Below are 21488 nucleotides of genomic sequence, written 5' to 3' on the forward strand. Positions count from 1 at the left end.
CACTCCTCCTTCTGCTCTTCACACTGGTTTTTCCTTTACCTTCCACTCTTTCATTTCTTTTTGGTCATCCTTCAAGTCTCAATCTCTTGCCTCAGTTACCCTATTAGTTTTCTCAGTACTATTCTGGAAGCACGAAGGTTCAATAATCTAAAAATATTCTCACAGGAATCTGGGTTCTTCAACCTATTGTTCCAACAACTTGATCTAGGTAAAACTCAGTGCATATTCCTTAAATCGCCAGGATCTCCCCATTAGTCTCAATTTTACCTTATTTATATTCAGATTTCTCCTTGTCTGGATACAACCAAGCAGTGACAACTGTGCACTTTTGATCAAGATCAGGGATAACAGTGTAAGAGCAACTTTTTAAATCTAGTCTACTGATTGTCAACAATCAAACTAACACCAAGGCAGAAAGCAGCTACTAACAGCTGTTAGTAACTGGATAACACTAGGTCATAACCGTACAGGTTACAGGTGTACCATCTGCAAGACACAGAAAAGTGAACTTGTAGAAAAAGCACGAAGAACACGTGCAAAAAAGCTGAAACCCGTTCAACGCAATTCCAGGAACAAATCAGTCTTATGATATCTAATATTGCCACTGTGTGCCATTCATTTTAAAACGTAGAAGAGATTCTGTAACACTTTTTACATGTTAGTCACGCTGAATCTGTCTAAGTTTAAAGCGCAAAATTTCTTGGACAAGGTCTGTACATTCTATGTTCATGTGGTAAAGAGAACCTAAATTGAGAACAACTCTCCACAATAATGCAGGAGTCAAAAAGCATAATTAAGCATGATTTATTCATCACTGCTGCCTACTCAGCAAATAAAATAATTGATGCTTTTGGAAATTAATTTCAATTTCTCCTCTTCTGATAGATCTGTAAACATTGCAATTCAATGTTGCAACTCAATAAACATGTTATTTAAGCTTTTTAAATTCAAATAATTGAAAAATGTTTTTCTAACTGAAATTCTACATCTCAACAAGGCCTGGGAATCCTGACAAATGCTTTACAAAGTATAAATCTAAAGAAGTTATTTTAAGTCTTAAATGTTCACTGCAGAGCTTCAGCAGTTAGATGCAAGTGAGCAAAAAATAAAACCTTATTTTTCCATTCAAACTTATTTGACAACTTTGCCCTGTATTTTGAAATCAGAAATTTGGACAAGCTTTCTTTTAAATTTGGACAAGCTTTCTTTTAGTGGTAGTAAGAACAGAATCTCTGTAATCATTTTAAAGTTAGGTAAGGCAATTATTTCAGAATCCATAGACAAAAATTCCTGACATTGGGATCACATTTGTGACTGTACATGCATCACTACAAACACAGACCACTTTAGTCAATACAGGTAATGCCACCATAACTTTATTCTGATCTCAAATTATACCCTCATCCTTAAYGATGCACTATTAGAGTTGCTTGAATTCAAATATGCATATAAACATCCAAAAGAGTTACCATAACAGTGTTTATTTAAAAAAAAAATTTACATTTTTTCCAAGGTACATCTATTTTTTAAAAAAGTACTGTATAATATCAAACATTTAATGTTTATCCCATCACTGTTAATTCTCTTTGAAGAGCTGTTAAAGATCTCCAGGTTTAAGGAACTACAGTGTAACTGTAAGAAAAAGCTTTTAGCTTTCTAAAGATGAGAAGTGGCTTAGTATTTTGTGGCACGAAGACAACATGCCATTAGCAAGTAATCCTTATGTTTACAGCATTCTTTCCGGAATGACAAACTTAAAATCTCAAATAAGAATTCATACCCTACAAAAACTAACACAAGATACATTGAATTTATTCAGATGAATAGACTGTATTTGAAAAAAAAAAAATCTGTGAAAACATTCACACTTTAACAGCTCTTTAAAGAGATAATGGTGCAGACTAAGTACAAGCTTTTTGCCTCAGTGTAATACATATTTGAAATTAAAATAAAACATGGAAGACCAATATCTTTACATTTTGTTCTTCAGAAAAAGAAGAATCTTAAAGAAAGCATTTAGTAGTCCACTTGTGCTTAAAATATTCAATGCATGAGAAAGCCAAAAGAAAAAAATACACATTTTTGTACACCATGATCAAAAGATAATTTTATAAGTTTTCTGAAATTGCACTGTATTTAAAACACCCTCTAGGATCTGCTCCACTTCTAAGTATGGCTACAGAGGCTGCCTGGCACAGTTCTTGTATTTTAATTGCCAACCTGTGGAGGCCCTTCAGGGATGAGTGATGTGAAGAAGGTAGTGATAAAAGACCAAGCAGAAGCCATGAATCCAGGCTGCTGCTCTATATTGGCATCTTCACCTGCATCTTCTCCACTGTCTTCATCAATCCCATCATCCATAAGTCGTTCCTTTAAAAATAGAAATTAAAGCAATTCAACTGCTTCATATCAGAGCTCTGAARTAAACTAACAGCTGGATCTCCCTGTATTTAATAAATTCTCACAAAAGAGCCTCCTGAGGAAAAACTAGCATTAAAAAAATTGTTTTCATTGAAGAAGAGACAATAATTGTCTGATTAAAAAAATAAATCAAATTTAAGTAGTAGGCACAACATCAGGAAAAACGCTGAAAGCCTTCTGGTTGAGCCAGCTACATTTCACAAAGCTGAATTTCTGTCCAATCATAACAGAACTACTGAACTGCAAAAAAGTTGCATTTGCCAGCTTTTTTCAAGTTAGTTTTGTACTATCAATAGGTAGTCACAAATACTTCACAACATAATATACAGAAGTCTCAAAAAACRTCTACTACTACTCACCATCTCTTCAAGATCAGGATTATTTATATTTTGCCCATCACGGTTCACTTCCACATTATTGGCTGCCTGTTGTTGGCCTCCCTCTTGCCTAAAGGGGAACCATCCAGCTTGGTGTCTAGTTAATAAAATAGAACAGTTGAAAATCTCTCTTTCAAAGGGAAGGAAAAGATCTGCTGCTGCAGCTACTGTACCTACTGCAGTACGTTCCTCAACTACTTTCAATTGARTGAGGCTGCATGTAGTCTCTTGGAAGTGTTATTTCTAGATAGAAAGACTCTTATTAACCCAGATATCAAAAGATAGCCATCCTAAGAGTTCGCTCTGCAAGTTTCAAGAAGTGGTGTTTGCAGCCCACTGTTCTAGAAGATGAAAAGTTTGGCAGGATTAGGTGAAGAAATACACAGAATACATGKTGGGGGGAGGGGGAGCACTCCCCATCTAAGTATCTAAGTTTTATTAATTTTCACAGGGTAACCTTAAGTTTCGTAGTTTAAAAGTATATTTTTCCACGGAAAAAATAATTTAAATTTAGCTAAGGCTCGAAGCACATTACTGTTTTAAATTAAAGAAGCCTCTCCTACAGTTTCAAGTGTCTATACTCTGATTTCAGCTTCTATCTTATCTGCATCAGAAAGAAAAAGCTCTTGTGAACAGATTCTTTAAGTTACAAAGATCAGACTCGGAAATAAAGGGAATTGGCAATGAATGTCATCATGAATGATGTCTAAAATAYCAAGTATTACTGCCATTTTCCACTTCTATTTATACCACTAAAGTATCTTCATATATAGGTGAAGTGATGACAACATCTGATACTTCTTAACTGAACTGAGCAGAGTAGAGATCTTTAACATGCATTGTAAAAATATTTTTTTTAGTCCCTGCAATTCTGATAAATCTAGCATCCAGTGATACAGTAGCATGCTAACATAATTTAGCATCCTGTACTTTTTTTTTAAGGTTCCAGTGAGCGTAACTCTGCAATTTTCCCTTCATATCCAAGTAATTTTTTAAGTTTATGTAAGCATACATTTGAGTTAATTATATTAACAACTTCTCTGCCCTCACTTTTTATATTTCCATCCCAAAAGTCTACAAAGTCTAAAATACTGATCTGTAAACATCATCATCAACTAGAAGTACTGTTTTTGGTAAAAWATGGTACCCAACTTACTGTAAAAATCTGAGGCTTTTTTTTGTTTGTTTTGTTTTAAAGAAATTTTTCTCAAATCAGCTCATCTGCTTGTTTGAAATTCAAATTTGTGTGTACTATACCTTAAAGTAATAGTACTTAAAATTTTTATTTGAGTAATRTTTCAAGGTTTAAATGGGTTATACATCAACACTGTACTCCATGCATCTGATCTGCAGCTGTACTTAACTGTTGTACTCACAAATAAACCAGTAGCATGGCTCCCATTACCATGACAAATCGACTGAAGGAAGAATAGAAGTATACAATGCTTAGAAGAATAGCTGCTCTAGAGAATGTGTACATCCAGTCCAGCCAGTCCCGGTTGAAGTCCTCCTCATTTACTACTGGCCCTCCCTGGGCATTCATCTGGACATTTGGGTTTACAGGCCTGTTCTCCTGGACGGCTACATTTGGCACTGCTGCAGGCTCATTTGCAGGAGCACGTTCTGAATTTACAGCCTGGGCAACTGCAGATCTCACTGGCTCAGTGTTGGAAGTCACTTGTGCTGAAACAGCAGCCTGGCTAAAAAATTTAAATATAAAACTGGTTTGTCAAGAAAACATGCATCACAACATTTAAACCTAATCTGTCGTCTTCTCTGCATCAACTAAAGAAAAATTTCCAGGTATAATACAAAGATAAGGGAAAAGTGTAATTTTAAAAAATGTTTGCTTATTAAAACGTTCATTTAATTCCAATCCAAAACTGAATTTTATAGTTTGCTGAAAAAGATTATTTGCATAAAACAGCCCAGCCACAAAAAAGAAGCACGGACATTCTGATCCTACATACAACATTTCAGTGTTTAACACCCTCCTTTCATTAGTGTAGCTCAGTACTATCTAAGAAAGATACATGGAACAACTTACTATTGCATGTAGTACTGACGTGCATACATTTGTTGCCACCATATCATCTGTAAGGGACTGAATGCAGGGTACATAGGAAATCCAACAGGAACACYCTGGCCTGGAAACTGGTTGCCTATATTGCTATAAAAGGAAAACACTGAGTTTTAGTAATTGTTGCATTTTAAAAAAAAAATCCATTAGTATTAAAAATAAAGTAGCACTTTTTCTTCTCATTTGTTCCTCTACAATAATGTAATTYCAACGTAACTGAAACATACAGTGAGATTATCCAACCCATTCCAAAGAGTACTTCGTTTTCATGCAAAAGAATAGATGAAGTTATTTCTATACAAAAGGCATGTTTTTGTAGTTRGTTCTCTTGCTACTGTGACAAAACTACATTAAAAGTTCATCAAGATTTTGTCTATAACTGCAGAAATTCTTTCATATAATAACTTGCATGTTCAGAGGTCACTCCCTAGAGGGACTGCAGGAGCTATAAAACACATTAACTTCTACAGCTTTTAGAAGTAACATCTGAAACACCACAATGATCAAAGACATCAAGACCTGAACATGAGTAAAGACAATAAACTCATCTTTCATCTTCAGATTCAGCTTCAGAAGACCACAGCTGACAGAACACTGTAAACACATTACTTTCCTCACTCACTATTTTGTGCAAAAGGGATCCTCTGCCCTACAAGCTTTTAACACAAATTCACATGCAAGAGATACAGCTCCTACATCTGTTTTAGGTTTTGTCTGCTTTTAAACTTCTTTTAGCCTCTCTTACCTCCTAGAGTATATAGCATGTTTTGGCAAGATTTCCAACTCTTTTCCCCAAGATTTTGATGTAGTAAACTGTAGTAAACCAGGACATCTTTCAGGACAGCATGAGAGTATAAAGCATGAAGAAAAGTTTATTCAGACTGCAGGTAGTAAAAGCTGAGACTGCTGTAATTGTACTGCAGACTACACCTGTTCCCTAAGTAAGGGACTCCCTGCAAAGATATCACCAAGAGATTTCATTAGTCTACCAGGCATCCAGATATACAAAACATGCCCAGAAAGAAAGATGGGAAGAAGACATTAAAATCTGTTTCCATCTTATATATGAAAAAGTATTTCACTGCAATTTTGAACAAGAGTCTACCATTCAACTCTGACTTGACTAAAAATCAGTTTATTTTTGTAGCCATTACCTGTTTTGACAACAGTTAAAAAAGAGAGAAAAACAAAGCAAAAGCTACTTTCCTAACATCACATACAAAATGAGACTGATGTAAGCGATATTCTATATTTCTTTTGTAAATTGCAAGTGTGAACTGGTAGCCTTGCTAATGTGACTAATTTCTGAAAAATTAACATGTTTGAGCTGTAAAGCTATCAAGCTCCTATTCAAGAATGAAAAAAAAAATCACACTTTTAAGGCTACAAATCTTAAAAATGTGATTGTTGTATCCCCCTAAATTAACGCAATGAATTTTAGAGGAGTCTTATTKCTCATAAAATACTTACCCTTCGCTTGACTCTCACAATGTAAAGATAATTGAAATATTCTACATAGGTTTTAAGCACCACATCATGACAAATCACAGAGCACTAYCTCAATTTCAAGCAGGTGGATTATGGTATGGGGATAAGAATAAGTAAAAGCACCATTCCAAAACAAATGTTTCCTCAGCTCAGTCACTGAAAGGCAATGTTACCTTAAGAACTTGGCAGAGTGAGTTCTACAGGAATTTAACCATTCTTTTTCTGATCAAATAAAGATTTTAGGGTTGTTTTTCTTTAAAACTGCCAAGTTGAGTTCAATAAAAGTTGGGAGGCTTAYTCTAATTGCCCTTCCTCACAAATAYGCCTTTTAGAAACAYAGAGGATTTGAATCTCCACTTTCTTCCAAATTCTTTCCAAAGTTGTTCTCTCAGCATCTCAAAGCTTAAGGGTAAAGTGTAGAACAAAAAGTGGTCAAGCAAAAAGACTTCAGTTATGTCATGTTCTTTCCTTTCACATTCAAAAAAAAATATATATAAAAATATATACACACACAACATAGACTATATATACACACTTTTTTACTGTTTTCTAGGAGATGTGACTTTCTGAGAAGCAAATGATATCAGATTTTGAAAATGTTTAATGAGAAATAAAGTCAACATCAATGTCAAAAGAACTGGTCTCTACWTTAAAATGCTAAATAGTGGATAAGTATTTTATTTGCTTATCAAAAAACATAATGAGGAAGATGGTGTAAATTACATAGCTACTACAGCTGGCAGGCTATTAACTTTGCTTTTGAAACTCAGAAGCAACTCTAAATCTAGTAGAGGTCATTTCAGTGAGAAGAGAAAAAAGGAATGTAGCACATGCTTTCTTCTCATCTTTTTCCAAAAGCAGGAGAAATAGGCAGGAAGCAAAGTATTTCAAGAGAATGACAGCAACAGCAGAAGAGCAGTGAAACAAACTGGATAGGCAAAAGTATTCTAAAAAAYGGAGAACAAAGCAGTGCAGACAACAGAAGAATAGTCAGAAAACAGACTTAAGCTTCAAATGCAGAAATAGTTTCACAATATTCTGAGAAGAGGCACACTATTCCTTAAATGGCTTAAAAAAAAATCAGAATTCACTACTTTTGTTATATGGAAGAAACCTAAAGTGAGTTAATACCCATTTTAGAATAACTTTTTGGAAAGGTAAACATTTTACAGTTAAAAACTACTGTGCAGTATCTCTACTATGACACCATTATTGGGGGGGAAAAAAGGAGACTTTTTATCCCAATTTATAAGCTCAAACTTTGTCATTTTGCATCACTGCATTTGTTTAATGATCTTGACCCATAATGAGAGAAATCTCATTTACTATTAGTCTCATATAAGACCTGGACACTAGCTTTTAATGCTATTCCRATATTGAATTTTAAATTTTTTTTTWAAGAAAAAAAAAACATACAGCAAACACAGGCTATTGATGAAGCCAAAACATWCTGTATATGTTGCTAATATGCCATCTTGTTCACTTTTAAACAATACTAGCTATTATGTATACAACAGCTTTATTAGGTGAGCTGCTCACGCTGACAAATAATCTTACTATCTTGATGTTCCTCATCTGTTTTTTGCTTTCAAGTATTCTCTAAGCTGAAATGCAAACCACTTCAGGACTGAGTTCACGTGCTCTGTTTATACCTCTGTAGCACAACGGGGCTCTGATCCCTGACTAAGTCCATAGAAGCAGACAATAACTTATTACTCTGCATAGCAAAATAATGGCTTAAACTACTTCCACATTCCCATCTCAAATCTATGTGTTTTAAAAACTGTGTTTACAAAACTTCAAAGCGTAATTCTAAAATATTACAAAGAAATAGGTTTTAACAACCTGAGTTAGCTATTTTCSCAGAGGGTATACAACTCACACACTGAAACTCTGCTCCAAGAACAAACAGCAAAATCACATTTAATTACTTAACATTTGGATTACTTATTTGTACCAATTGTTGTTACTAATGACAGTGTTACAAAACACTCAAGGAGACTAACCCTTGCACACATTTTCAAGTATCTGGAGACTTTTTCAATAATAGAGTCTCCAGCTCATCATGCAGCTACAGGAGGAGTGTTTGGTCATGGAACAGTAACAAAAAAAATCCACATGGCAAAACAGATTCCAGTTTCTAATCTTGATTGTTCATAAGAAGTCTCATTCTGTAAAAAAAATTACATTAAAGTTAGATTTCACTGCCCCCACTTATGTGCTAAGGTTTATTAATGCTGGAATACAGGCAGCAGTGACCCAGGGTAGGAAGAAATACGCATTCAACTATCTGGTACAGAGTACTGAAAGCACTGAAAAGGATGCTTCAAGAAGATGACAGACTACAGCAGGCACTGGCTCAGACTGACTGACTTCTGAGAGTGGAGCAGAGCCAGTGCCCAGTAGCCTACAGCAAAAGTCTGCCTGAAGCTCTGATAGCATTCTGTTAAATTACTTCTATGCAAAAGATCTAAGATCATTTAGGGTGCATTATGCTGATATTTCCGTTTGGATCTGAACYGCACTCTTGAAGCAAATCTCTCAATCATTCCCTCTTATTAAACTTCTGGTTATGCCACAGAACACTCTTGGATCGTGAACTGGATTCCTTTTGGATGAAACTAAACTAAAAGATGTGATTTAAGTACACTCCTAAGGTGCTTCAGCAACAAAGGAGCATCCACTCCAGGTGACTAAGCTACAAATAGTCCATACAAGATAGAAAGCCCTGAAATGTGTTCAGCATTGATGTCATGTTTTCAGCACCAACTGCTTCAGTGATCTGTAGATCCACTCCTCTCAATCCACACTAGCTGCTAAAAAAAACCTACCACTTTTTTAAAATATAGCAATGCATTTGAAATTAGTCAGCTGAAAAAAAAAGTCTGTATTAAAATACAGGTGAGAAGAATCAATATTTCTGTCATCTGAAGTTCAAAATCTATTTTGTTCATCGTACATACTGATGAAAAGCTCATACCTAGCATGTTTACATGAAAAGATGAGATAAAACCTCTTACAGGTTAGTAATTTATACAACATGCAATAAATAGCTTCCRGAATGAATTTACACTAAGCAGAACAGTATCCCTGACAGTCAACCTAGTCTCACCTAATTTTCTCAGAAAGGCAAATAATTGTTTTTGCAAAGATTGATGTAGTCAGAATAATGAGTGCCCCTGTCATTGCAAAGGTGATTTCCTCCTAGCAGAGAATAAATTTCATGTAAATAATGAAGAGGATTTGAAAGAATTAAAGATGAAAAGTAGCAAGTAAGACTAGTAAAGTCTAGATTAAATCTAGCAAGAGTGATTGAACTGATCTTTAACAGTTCTTGACAACTAYTGCCTCTCCAGTAAAAGAATTAATCATTAATCTGTTAGCAGATTCTTAATTTTTTGTTCTGCCATTCGCTCCCTCCACCTCCTGCCAAATAAATACATAAATAAAAATCACTGGAAAATACACAGGACTGGRAAAAATGCCTTTTCAGAGCCAAATCTTGAAAGTGTGTCCCCTGAGGGCACTACAGCTATCAAATCAGAACATACCATCTTCCTCTTTTCCCCTTGGAAGCAACAAAGAATATTTAAGAAGCTGCAAAAGTTACATGGGCTAAAAATTCTTAAAGCTGCATTTTAAGCTCACAAAAAAAAAGATATAATCTTGGAAATTACACAACAACAGATCTAATCTAGAGAAGTACACTGGCTACATTTTATTCTGTTATGTGAGCATGCAAATACTTGAAATTCTCTCGTAGATTCACACTTACTCAAAACACCTACACATCATTTCTACTGTTAAATCCAATATGGACAAGTGAAGCATTACAAGCTCTTAYATGCCAAAAGCTAAGAACCACCATATTTCGATAAGAATTTAATCTTAATGATCATATTAAAATATAACAGACCAGAAAGAGTAGCCAAAAGCAATCATTTGATTAATTATATTAGTAAGYGCATCTATGAGATATTACAACTGCACCTATCAACAGAAAGGCAAGGGCAGAAAGCACAAAGAAAACATAAAAAACAACTTGGAGGGAGGGAGGAGGAGGGTACCAAACTCACTTTGAGTGACTCCTGGCTAGAAACATTTACATCATATTTAGAAACATTTTTCATAYGAATGTTGGCTTCAAAATGAAGTAGCCTAATCATTTTGTGGACTGTGAAAGAAATTTAATTGTAATCAGACATCTAAAAATACTTTAGAATATCAAAGAGCTGACAGAATATCAAAGAGCTGAGGATTACTTCAATCTCACTTACCCTTGCATTAAATAAGGGAACTGGTGGCTTGGTATGGGATTGCTTAGTGCTTGTGGAACATTACGATGCCTCATTCCATCTGCACTAGTGTTCAAAGATGGAGACGGAGGTTCTTGGTTTGTGGGTGAGGCAGCAGTTGATCCAGAATGGTCCAAATTCTTTTAAAAATAAAAAAAAAAAAAAAAAAAAAGAAAGAAAAAATGTGAGGTTGGGGATTTTTTTGCCACAGTTGTAAGATTTACTGCTTAGTCTTAAAAACCTATTTGCTTTTATGTTTTGTCATGAGTTGTGTATATAAGCAACATAGTAACAGGCAAGGTTAGTGGGGTTTTATTGCTTCTGGCAAACCTACAGTTATAACAGAAAGTCAAAATTGCCACTTGGGTACACATATAAGAACGTGAAGTTTAAAGAAAGACTCAACACTTCATAGCTCCCAGAGAAAACCACAAGTCACTGGGCAAAGTTTCAAAAAAGCCTGACCAAACTAAAGCTTAATTCAAAGAATATTTAGCAGCAGCTATCGTTAAACTAACTGCAACTTCAGGCTATAGCTTTACATTCAGAGAATGTAGTCCTGCAGTAGCTTTAAAGCTACCCTTCCTGTYCCTGTCCTCAGTTTCCCCTTCTACCCTTCCAATCACGATCCTTTCCACTGTGCCAGTTGCCCAATCCAAATTTCTATGCCAACTGRTATGGGTGGGGGTAGAGAATAGAGAAGCAGCTAGAAACTCCATAGGTTCCCCAAAACATTTATGAAACTAGAGTTTCAGACATCCAGTGTTTTACAAGATAGATACTTATCTATCTAGAAGTAGAATGACAGCTGGCTCTCCTAGATTATTTGTCACCATAACAAGACTATAATTTTGCCAGAAAGATGCATTATTTTAGTTTTAATAAATCCCCAAATCCTATTTCTAAATGTTACTGTAATGTTTATTCAGCAGAAAATCCTCTTCAACTTTGACAACTCAGGAAGTGAGGAGCTGCAATTACTTAAGACATCCATATCACATTTGCCCTACAAAGGAAAACAAGAAAAATTTACCACTAGACAGTGGGGGAAAAAAAAGACGGAAGAACAAAGGCCATTTACGTTTTGGAATTGTTTCCTTCAACGTATTAAGAATTTAGCACTGTATATTACTGACTGTTTTAGAGAGCCATTAGTATACAGTCATTTAAACACATCATTTACATCTCACCTAYGTAGCAATAAAATAATCACAAAGCAAACCCCCCTTATCCTGCTTGCAAACAATTATATCGTTTTTGGAAAGATAATGTAATCACTATCTACCCTCTRCTATTGCTTAAACTGCTCAAACTTCCAACATAGCAGTCTCAAACAGTACTCTATCAACAGAAGAGCAAAGAAAGTTAGCTTATTACTGAAAAGGTATYACCTGTGTGCTGACAATCAAAATACCACAAATGGAAGTACCTACAATAGTTTTGCATTCTACTGTAAGTACTATTTGTATTCTTCTCTGACTAACCTTCAAGGGTCACTTAGTGATACTATCACCTCTGGAAGAAGCCAAGAGAGTCACAGTGATGATGAGTAATTCATCAGAAATACTAACTGCAGTCTTGTTAGAAAAGTGATAGATAACCCAGAACAAGAGTGCTCTGTAAACAGCTGACCTAATAAAAATCTTTCTAATCCTCACCACCTCACAGACTRCAAACACTACAACTACTTCAAAGCTACCTAAGTATTGGCCAACTCTTGTCATTCTGAATGAACTGTGGCCAAGCTCCACCTGCCCTTCCCACAACAAGGACATCACTTTGGCCTCTACTGGAGTACTGGTTTCCACTAAACAAGAACTTTAACTGAAAAATGTCTGAATCCACTCCTCAACTTCTACTAAACATATGGGGAAAGGCAGAGAAAAAAAAAATCATACTGCTCCATAAATAAAACATGTTAAAAAAAGAGTAGCTTAGAGAAAGTAGCGTGTTTAATCATACAATAAACATAATTGTGTTACATTATGAATATGGGTTGTGTTTATTTAAAGTGACATCCTTAAATCATTAATCTAATTGCACAAATGCATATCACAGGCTGTACTTTCATCATGTTATTTCACAGTCAAGTTTTAAAAACTAAAAGAGGAAAGCTTCCTCAGGGTAGAAGAAATCCATGTCCTGGGTATTAAAAAAAATACTCACTGAGCTATTGCTGGATGTTGAAACTCCACGGCCTTCTCTACTGGTGTCAGGTTTTGGAGAACTTGGGGGTGTCCGGGAAGTACATACCAGATGAACCATATGATATTCATCTTGCTAAAAAAAATAAAAAAAGAAAAAGAAAAAGAGCTGAAGCAACAACATGAGAAATTTGCAAGTAAAAACYTTCTTTAAAAATCCACTTTCAAAGTCCAGTTTGTAATCAATAAGAAAATGTTATACAAAATGAAGAAACCACAAAGCAAAACTTAGCCTAATACAAGAGAAGCTCCGTGTTTCAAAACTCATGTTTTCTTAGCAGCTCTGTACAATAACATTTGCTTATCCCTGGTTTTCCCTAAAATTGCCGCATGGCAGAACCAATAGAAGACCACACAGAGAAACATGAGGAAGCATAGCCCAAGTTTCACCTCATATTGAAATATTTTGGAAAATCTCAACTAAGTTAATCTAAGTTAAGAATGCTTACATTTGTGCTAAGATTTAAGGAAGAGTGTTAGTCAATAAAGACATCAAGGTTTAAAAAAAAAAAAAAAGACCAGGAGCAGTCCAAGACAAGAAAAATACACCAGCTGCTGCTTCCACCCCCTTCTACTCTTAAGCTAGTCTCAAATTTACTTTTTTAAAGTGCTGTACACAACTCAAGTATTCCAAAATATCTGAAAGGAAGGTAAATAGCAGCACCACTTGAAGCCAAAGCAAAATAAGTGATCTRCCCATGCCAATTCTTCAAGAATATGCTGTTTTTCAAATATGGAGCCATAACAACTTCATAATCTACATCTAGTTCATTATATCAAATGAAAAAAAAAAACACCAGATCAATATGCATGAAGGTTATATGGCTAAAGCAACAAAAAATCAGAACTATGTATTTGAATTGCACTCTACAGTGCAATTCAAAGAACTCTACCCTGCAGTGCACCAGGCAGGGGAGAAGAAACAAGGAAAATCCACCAATCAAAACACAGCTGCCATCTTCTTAAGTCACAGAACACACTGTGATACACAATTAAGTTGCAGTTTTTAGTGAGTAGACATTTTGAAACTTTTTTTTTTTTTAAAAAAAAACTTTGTGGAAAAAAAAGCCAAAAAATACTTCTCTATGCTTAACTATTAAGGATGAATTTCTGGGAATAAAGGAAACCAGACAGCTGCTTTTATATAACACTCTATTCCTGCTAGCGTAGCCAATCCACATTCACGCTCCTTTTGCTCCTCCATGTGTTTGCTCCTACACCCATGCATACCTCACTGTTATACTAAGTGCAACACTGAATTTCTTACTAGCCAGTAATAGCAAGCAAAGATCAGAGAGCACCGAACACAGATGATTAGCATTCTGACCAACTCAAAAGCCTTTAACCTAGCTAGCTATCTTCTTTATGTAGAAAAACTTAAACCACTTAGAGAGACAAAGCAAGCTAGATAGATTACCTGCAAGCATAAAGCGTAAAACTTTACTCAAGGCAATAGTTATTTATTGTAATATATTTTTATTTATACGTGATGTGTCAGACAGCATTATGCTTATAGACTCCCAGATTTCCTACCTCCAGATACTTCATATCAGTTAAACAACATCACTCAACAACAAACAGCAAGTATCACAGAACTAACTGCAGAGACATTTGTTAAATCTCCAGGTAGTATCAGGAATCAAGTAGGAAGAACACGGCAGAGCGTGTGATTGAGCTTAAGAGTAATCATACTTTTTTTCCTAGAAACTCTTAAAAGCCTAAGCTCAAAGAGCTCTTCTTTTCCCACCACAGATCTTTATCATTTCAGTAAGAGCAAATGAGTATGTTTCTAAATTCATTAAATTCCTTTAACTAAACCCAAGGTCATTAAAGGCAAGTTATTAAAATGCTTAAAAAAAGCAAAATAAAACAAACTTTTCCCCTGTAAAGTAAATGAAGACAACATTAGTTAGGCAAGCCTCTCCTCTAGTTCATGAACAAGGTTGGAATTAAACCTCATGCACTCTTCCTAGAATTAATCTGTTGTAGGCAGGTCAACCGAACCTCCAGTTTTCTAGTAAAACTAGGCAAAATATACTTCAATCACTTACTCTAATCAGGTTTTATTAGTTTGGGTTTAACTATTTCAAAATCAAGATTAAAAAGGAAAAATAGCATTAGTCAGCATAAACAGTATCCAAGATTCTTCTTCATCAGCCTCTTCATATTTATCATGGTATTTCAGTTGCACACTCTGTAAGAGACTGAGTTCTATAAAGCATTATTCTTCTACCAAAAAAAAAAACACTTTTGTGCATATTAAATACTAAATGTAATCTATTTTTGCAGCCTGTAGGCTGATTTTAACACCAATAACTCACARAAGAAAAAGCATCATCACCAACACTCTGGTGCTACATCACAGAGTTCACATATTCTGTAGAATTAAAAAACTGATTGCTTAATGACTTGAAATACTTTGAAAATATAGCTATCAGTGCATCCCTATCTGCTTACAAAAGAGTTTAAAGATGCACTATGCTTTCTGCTAACAAAGTTTGAAACAAAGATTTCTTGATAATTTGCACTAAACATCATCTTATAACACTTGTAAAGACCTTTACTAACTTAATGAAATGCCCATTTYTCAGGAGCATTGATCAAGGTCATTTGACCCTGTATGAGAACTAGGTGCATGTATTTCAAGATTTCCTAAATTGGATGTCATATGTAGTTAGGATTTGGATTTAATTTGTATGTTGTCTAAAGAAGCTGAAATTAGATTAGTAAATTTTTTTTTATCCCAAAATGAAAAAGCAAAATAACAAACAAACAAAAAAAAAGAAAAGAAATAGAAAAGGAAGTACCAACAAACTTCCATGAACATGAAACATGAGCAGGAACAGTTAACATCTGAAGAATAGAGGCAGGATAGCAAACAGCTTTCRCAGCAAAAGCATCCAGGAGTTTGAAAGTCTATTTCTACAAATAAACRTATTAGTTTTCCTTCAGAAGTTCCATTTTTAATGTAAATTCTTGGATTTAAGTCCAGGAAATGAAATGATGTCCCAAGCAAACATGAATCTGTTAACCGATCCTGTTTACGTTATAGTAGGAATTGTCCAAAAAAGTTATTCTATGCTACATATCACTTTTTTAGGACTTGCATATTCTACTCCCTCTCCCACCAATGGGAAACCTCCCCAAGTCTTCAAGTATTGTAGTGCCCWACAAAGGATACTTGAAAATACACTTTCCAGAACGTATCAACATTATTTGATTGGAAACAAGTCCAGTCTTAACACAACAATGAAAAATTGAAGTTMACAATGTAAACCTAAATTCCTATTTCCCAAAAAATGGTTTTGCTCAGGTATCATATGGTGTTGATATAAGGCTTACTTTTCTGAGAATATCTTTCAGCTGCAGATGATCAGGAAGCAGTCTGCCAGAATACACCAGTCTCTGATCCTTTGTAGACTAGGAGATGGGACAAAGAAAGGAATTTAGATTTTTCCGGCTGTACACATATAGAGCTGGAGATAACATTTGCAGACAAGAAAATACCTTATATTCCAACCACTGACAGCCTTAAAAAACATTTCAGAGGCTTTTCAAGTCCAATTCTCAAATTATTTCTGAAAGAACTTTTGCAGTTATGTACTCAGCAACAGTGCTGTGACAGTTACAACCACGTAACCGACACATGCTGAAAGAGGGAACTAGCCTAACAAAATGCTAAAGGAAATCTAGCCTATCAGTGGAATAGACATGCATTATCAGTGAGAAATACTCGAAAAATTTCCCATCATGCAAATAGTTACTTACATCTCTCCTCTTTCTCTCCCACCCCTTCACTCTGCAGTCTTATTCATGATAATACTAAGAAATTAAGATCTGAAATCCATATCTCTAAGATTTAAAAAAGTTTGCACAGAAGTCCTGACACACATTTTTTCTTGCAATAATCTGTTACAAACTTACAGTAACTCAGCAAACACAGAAAAGTTTACAGAACATTGCTTGATTTCCACTCCCCACCCCCAAAAAATCTGGTTATTTAACTAGAAAGATTTATGGCTACTTTAAGCAAAGAATTAAGTAGTACAAACTTAAAGTTTTTTTTGTTTGTTTTCAAACCAAATTCATGCTACTGTTCATGATTACATACATGGCTTTAAACAATTAGTAGGTGATCTGACACGTAGAGTACAAAACTGTTTTGATCACTTATACTAAAGAAACACTTTCTACTTTCTTTTCTATTCCATTCTGGAACTTGCAGTAGGCATCAAAATTACAGAAAACCTTGGTTTCTCTAAGAAACTTGTTGCTCTGGAACAATCAGTGGAGCCAGAAGTCTCAGAAACAATATTTTGAGGCCTGAGATAGTTTCTGTGGAGAGTAACTAGAATTGTGATAAGCACCTTTAAGAACAAAAAAAAAAAACACCCCACCACTGCGCACTATCATCCAAAACGAAGGAGTTGGGGAAGTTGTTTTGCCTGCCCCACTCACAACGCAAGTTCTTCCATGGTCAAATTCAGATTCTTGTCTGCAGCATCTTATACAGGAACCTTCCTTTCCCCCCATAAAATTACATACTTTCTCCAAAACTATTGAAGTATGTAAATAACTTATCAGATTTCTTAATACAAGTACTTTACGGACAAGAAAGGGGCTAAACTGATCCCTCAGAGCAGACTACTATATAGTCCCACATATTGCAATTCAGTTTCCTACATAACCAAAGAATAAGAAGTAATAAACAGTGCATACTGTATATCACATTGAGCTAGAGACATTAATTGGCGAAGAAGAGATCTTAAACCCATACTCCTCCCTATGCAACTTAAATACCTAACTGTGCACTACGGGAATTATCACTTGGAATTCTTAGAGTTGAAAGCCAACCTGGAATTCTGAAATTTGGGGCAGAGGTATTAAATGTAGATGGAAGAAGAGGCGATAAATGTGAATACACAGTAATTCGCACACACCCCAAGGTTAATGCAATAGGCATTCAACTCATCCTCTGCTAGAGGAGCTTCCCTACCACACTTTTTGCTTCAAGGAGCTATGTGCTCATTGCTAAACTGCAACACTTCAGCATAATGGAAGCAGTCATCATCTTAGTAATAATAATAATAATTATTATTATTGAATGGTTCAGAACGGTTTTTATTATTATTATTGAATGGTTTCAGAAACAAAGTCATACAATGACTCTGTAACCTGAAGTTTATAGTTTATAGCTACACTAGAGATGGGAAAGAGTTTTCAGATCATAATCCAAAAGTTACATATTTTAAGAAATCATTAGGCTTTGGGTTCTGTTTTTCTTCTTCCCATTTTTTAAGCTAGAGTCCTTCTGCAATGCTTGATCCAAGTTAACTATGCTCAGAATATTATTAAGACGACCAAATCAAACCTCATGTAACAATCTTCTCTGGAAACAGTCTGTCACTAAGCTATCCTTAGTTTTAGAGACAGGACAGCTACTGCTTTGGTTTCTCGGTCTGTCTGCTATTCTTCCATAGGCATTAAAAATCTAAACAACCACAGCCGGTTAGAACTGTGGACAAAGCATACACTAGCTGACAGGCACTAAAGGAAGTGAGAAACAGCATATTTTTAATTAACATTTACAGGCATAACTGATGCACCAATGAATGCACTTACATGTAAGATCTACCCAACTGAGACATAAATTATTTTCAAAGTTTTCTTTTTCTTAAGAAGAAACATTTCTTCTAGGGATGCTAAAATATGGTACTCTAGTTGTCAAAAATTAGTGCAGTTGAAAAAAAAYTAACAAATGTCAAACTCAGTATAGGCCCACAATCTCATTTAATACTGATTTAAGCCCATCTAGTTTATTCAGTGGCTTAGTAAAGTGACTACATCAACATTACTAATGATTAAGCAGATTTAAATATACCTATGACTGGAATTTACACATATTTAGCTAAATCATTTTTGCAAGTTAATCTGRAAAAACTACACAGAGCACTGTCTCAAAGCCTAACTTCATTTGTCTGTTTTACATTTTCTGAAGATAGGCTCTTAATAGACGGTAAATTTAAAGATACTATTTAGAGTTATCCTCAGTTTATTAATTGGAAAAGACACTAATTTACAAACACTCATAGCAGAATAATGTACAACACACATACACAACTTGAAAGACTATACTTAAGCACTGAGGGCAGCTAATTTCTGTTTTGTATCCTGAACTTCAAGAACACCATAATATCCGTGTAGAGTATCTGGGAGCTGAGGTACTCTTGCACTTTTAAAACAGCACAGTAACATAAGTTATTTCCAGAACTTAGCATATTCAGGGAATGGAGAAATTTGTCTGACAAACCTATGACWCTGTTCTGGTTTTAAAAAGGGCTCCTAACAGCACAAGTTTAAACAGTCTTAGAAAGAGCAGTAAAGACTCTAGGTCAAGACATGCCAAGGCAAAATATAAGCTTTTCAATTTTACAACATAGAGAAGACACCCTATAAAACACTTTTTCCCTCATGCTATTACTTTTTAATCGAACCTCTCAAGTTAAAACACAAAATACCGTGTCAGTTCCAATTAAAATACTTAGTACAGTAAATCCAAAAGAAATCTCAAATCCTGACAGAACTTCCACTAGAACTCCCTCACCTTTAATCCAAAACCAAAATAATTTTGAGGATTCTCAAGAATTAAAGTACATTTTAATCATGACAWATATGTGGAGGAATGAATTTTCAACAAAGTTGTATCAGAAAATTTAAGTTTGATGTCAATCTGCTGTTTAAAACCACCAATGCAACATAAAAATCTCTTTCATTAATAATTCTTCCTAAAAGCCAAATCTAGCAAGATCACAGGAATCGTCAGAAATCTAGTGGTCAAACACACACAAGTATTTTATCTGAGGACATTCTAGGGAGGAATAAGTGAAACTGTATTTGTTTCTTCTAAAGTGGATAGGCTCTCTTAGGAGAGAATTACTGACAACAATAATTAAATCCACAAGTTCTTAAAAACTACAGGCTAACAGATCTCCAGTGTATCAGTGACTGTGTTTCTCCTGCTCTCTCCAAAAAGAAGGAATCCCTTCCAAACAGAACTATTTACTATTTTACCTATGAAGTGTTTTTCAAATAAAACTAACAATGGTGATAATTCTTCTGTAGAACTAGGTGTACATTTAGCATTTACAATGTAATTGCAAACTTTGCCCGATGTTTTCTACATCAAGGTCCAACCTCACGTGCTGCTGCAATGTGAAGGCAAAGTTAAGTCACTCCCTTCATAGGGTTTCCTGTAAATTTTCCCTAAAAACAAAAACATACTGTTGTGTTCAACTGCCATTCTAAACTTGTACATTATTATTTTTCTATAGCAGTGTATTTTTTTCATAGCCTCTTTAATTCTCAAATTTAGAGTTGAAATAGCTTAGAAATAAACCATATTTTCCCCAGCAAACAACAGTGGATTTTTACAGTAACAGAGTTTCAAAACACAGTCAGAGCTGTCATAAAAGCGCATAAAGAAGTAGAGAGCATAGCAGTTTTTAGCACAACCTCAATAGACAGGCTTCCCAATGAAAAGATTTTTGCAGAGCTTGTTCAGTTGCATGCTTCAAATAATATTAAGAATGACCATCTACTTGTTCCACCCCTCAGTGAGCTCACTAAATACTTTAATTTCTGTAGTATCACGTAAGCACTGTAATGACTTTAGACAGAATCCTTACATTTACAGAAACTATTGTTAAATTCAGCTGAGATACTTAAAATCCAGTTTTGAAGAGAAGACTAATGTAGTATTTAATAAACATCTTCAGTATTACCACCCTTTAGAAAACTAAATGGTGCTCTTTCTAAAATCTGCAAGAGTGGCTATTGACATTTTCTGCTTCACTGAAGTGGCTGGCCAACAACTCACCGGCTTACTGGGGTAGACTTTAGAGAGGTGAGATTTTAGCTTGCCCACGGTCCAGTCCAAAAAGCAGTTAATGGTCTGGTCGGTGTATTTCTGGTTGGGAGCCTTGATGATGAGGGTCACCGGGTGACTCACGACGCTCTGGTCCATGCTGCTGCCAGGGGCGGCCTGCCCGCCCCTTCTCTGCCACCCTCCCGCCGGCAGGCGAAGTTGCTTGAATCCCTCGACGCCCGGGGCCGTTTCAGTGTCCGCGGTGAAGCTTCCTGCCCAAGCTGGGGGCGCCCATGTCGCCGCCGCTCGCTCCCACACTGCGGGCAGCGCGGGCCCCGCCGTGGGGGGTCTGTCCGCGAAGCGGGGGAGACAGAAACACAGGGCCGAGGCAGAGAGGGAGGAAGGGAACGAGGGAGGAAGGGAGAGGGCGGTTTAGCTCGTCGCCCACGGGCGCGCCGCGCAGATCGCGGCGCCGAGCGCCCCCCGCCCCCACGCGCAGGCCAACGGACGCACCCCCGGCCCCCGCCGCGGCCCCAAGCGGAGGGGAAGGGGGGGAGGAAAAGAGGAGACAGGACAGCCCGTTACCCGGAACAAGCCCGCCCGGGCCGGACCCCACAGCCGCCGGTACCGCCTCGACCTCCGGCCGCCGAGTCGTTTTGCGTAAAATGGAGACCGGAAGCGAAGCGCCCCTCCTTCGCCGCCGCGGCTCCCCGCGCGCGGCGCTAGGGGGCGCCCGCAGGCCCCGCGGCCGCGGCGCAC

At 36.2% G+C, this 21488-nt stretch overlaps 1 protein-coding gene across 2 annotated transcripts; it reads right to left on the bottom strand.

The window, feature by feature from the left end:
- Positions 1-1357: 1357 nt before the first annotated feature.
- On the bottom strand, positions 1358-21425 carry HERPUD2 (HERPUD family member 2). Of its 2 annotated transcripts, XM_085309136.1 has the most exons (10): positions 21315-21425; positions 20742-21078; positions 16208-16285; positions 12828-12941; positions 10644-10801; positions 5624-5710; positions 4846-4968; positions 4175-4498; positions 2781-2895; positions 1358-2370 (listed from the first exon to the last, which is right to left on the bottom strand). In XM_085309136.1, exons 2-10 carry the CDS (start codon positions 20886-20888, stop codon positions 2209-2211), a joined length of 1308 nt encoding a protein of 435 aa, XP_085165262.1. In that variant the 5' UTR covers positions 20889-21078; positions 21315-21425; the 3' UTR covers positions 1358-2208. The 2 variants fall into 2 exon arrangements, with proteins under 2 accessions (XP_085165262.1, XP_085165261.1); XM_085309135.1 differs by lacking the exon at positions 5624-5710 and having other exon boundaries at positions 21315-21423.
- Positions 21426-21488: the final 63 nt, after the last annotated feature.

This window comes from Rhea americana, unplaced genomic scaffold (genome assembly GCF_003343005.1).
Source record: "Rhea americana isolate MKP2758 unplaced genomic scaffold, rheAme1 scaffold_291, whole genome shotgun sequence".
Classification (NCBI taxonomy): domain Eukaryota; kingdom Metazoa; phylum Chordata; class Aves; order Rheiformes; family Rheidae; genus Rhea; species Rhea americana.